The sequence below is a fragment of the Ctenocephalides felis genome, unplaced genomic scaffold (genome assembly GCF_003426905.1).
Source record: "Ctenocephalides felis isolate EL2017-DRISC unplaced genomic scaffold, ASM342690v1 CF-g0.4_SCAFFOLD_00577, whole genome shotgun sequence".
In the NCBI taxonomy this organism is placed as follows: domain Eukaryota; kingdom Metazoa; phylum Arthropoda; class Insecta; order Siphonaptera; family Pulicidae; genus Ctenocephalides; species Ctenocephalides felis.
In genome coordinates this window covers 11,776-13,696 of record NW_020536731.1, presented here as the reverse complement: position 1 = coordinate 13,696, position 1,921 = coordinate 11,776, and the positions used below count along the sequence as shown (strand labels likewise).

Sequence of the window (1,921 nt, the reverse complement as noted above, 5' to 3'; positions counted from 1 at the left end):
GCTGTCGGTGATATACAGTTTTTAATATGGCACAAACAAGCAAATGTACTCTTTGCGGGTTCAATAACTGGAGATATAACGTATTAAAAGTACCAAGTGGTAAGACTTTTATTTCGCTCTTGACGTAGTTCATATGTTAGTTATAAATTAAAATTCTAGGTGATTGCAAGATTCTATTAGGGCATGGAAGTAAAGTTAATTGCGCTTCAGTAAGTTGATTAGATAATATTTCAATATGCTAATATTTTAATTGGAACTATTGAAAGATTATGCTAGTCAAATTTAAATACAAATTATTTTAGCTGATGGCTGATGGAACTCGTATAGCGGCTGGATATGATGACGGCCTTGTTAAAATTGGGATATTAAAAATACATCAGTGCAAAAACAAATAAATACTGATTCGCAAATTATTACTATTGATACCCATTTTGAAAATAATGTAATAATGATCGGAACTGCGGAAGGCAAAATGACCCTAATAAAATGCTACTATGGCAAAATTCTCAATGATATGAAAACGAATCAGTCAGTTGAATCAGTAGCATTTTATAATATGCTGAATTAAATCTTTCAGCAATAGGCAAGTTCTCAAATATTTTTATTTTTTTATTTTAATTATTTAAATTTGGTTGTTGGAAAGTAGGATGCCTAGATGGATCAATTGTTATATGGGATGTAACCAGAAATGCAGTCAGACAAACATTAGAATCACAAGCAGGCGTTGTCACCATTAAATGGCTAACTGGAGCAAAAATTATATCAGCTCATTTAGATGGTTGCATTAGAATTTATGATGGAAGATCGGGTGTTTTAGAAGTATAAACATATAACTTTATTTTACTAATATGTATTCTAATGAATTTAATAAACATTCACATAATCTATATTCTAGAATCTGTTTATGGGTCATAGAAGGGCAATACTTGACTTGGCAGTCTCAAAAAATCACAAAACATTTGCAACCGCGTCTGATGATGGTACAGCGAAGTTATTTGATTTACAAAATTCTCCTCCTGTCGAAATGGATTCTTGATTCGTATAATTATATTTTAATATTAATGTTAATGTAAAATATCAAATTAAGTTATATTTTGTTTATAAAAATAAAAATATAGAAAACAAATGGTATCTTTTATTAAAATTTTACCACATTTACGGCAACAGCCCGTACCGGATCGGATTTCCGGGATTGGAAATGTTTTACTATTATTTAAATTTGATTCATTATGAATTACTTATGACCATTTCTTTAATAATTGTACTGCCTTGAGAATCCTTATTCTTTAATAACTTAATGGATCAAAGCTACTAAATACATCAAAAACTTACCTTCACGCGCTTATTCGGCGATCGCTTATTTATTAGTCATGGTTAGTTTCACGAAATCTAATGAATTTAAATAAAACAAAATTGTAATGATTATTCTATATTTTATTACTGATAAGATTACATGATGATAGTGATATATCATAGTGCAACATCCAGTTTTTAAGTGACCGTCATTAGTTAAATTTTGTTTATACAAATATTATTTACCAAAACATTTTTACCGTTTCTCAATACTTTATGTGCAAAATGGAGTGTGAATATCAATAAAAGTCACTTAATAATGTAATTTATGTCATTTATGTAGATTTATATTATATATAAACAATCTCATCATATAAAACTTGCAAAGTTTCCGTTACAAATGAAATATTCGGGCGTTTCAAGCCATAAACGTTAATTATTGGCACATTTTATCAGGATATATATTTACTTCGATATAATGATATTTCGGATAATTGTTTTTAATTTCTTAAATATCCGTTCCTTAATTTGTATATCTCAAAAGCTTTATTTACAATATACATTTATTAATAATAATTTAACACTGATTTTATATCAAACTTTGATATAAAAGATTAATATTCATTTA

The 1,921-nt window shown here is 27.9% G+C and overlaps 1 protein-coding gene and 1 long non-coding RNA gene across 2 annotated transcripts; both read left to right on the top strand.

The window, feature by feature from the left end:
- The first annotated feature begins 78 nt into the window (after nt 1–78).
- Nucleotides 79–451, top strand: LOC113366331. Its single transcript, XR_003366272.1, has 3 exons — nt 79–99; nt 160–209; nt 303–451. It is a non-coding gene; the product is annotated as an uncharacterized LOC113366331 (long non-coding RNA).
- LOC113366321 (angio-associated migratory cell protein-like) lies at nt 449–1,036 on the top strand. Its single transcript, XM_026607912.1, has 3 exons — nt 449–467; nt 647–819; nt 896–1,036. The coding sequence occupies exons 1-3, from the start codon at nt 449–451 to the stop codon at nt 1,034–1,036; spliced, it is 333 nt and encodes a 110-aa protein (XP_026463697.1).
- The last annotated feature ends 885 nt before the right edge of the window (nt 1,037–1,921 follow it).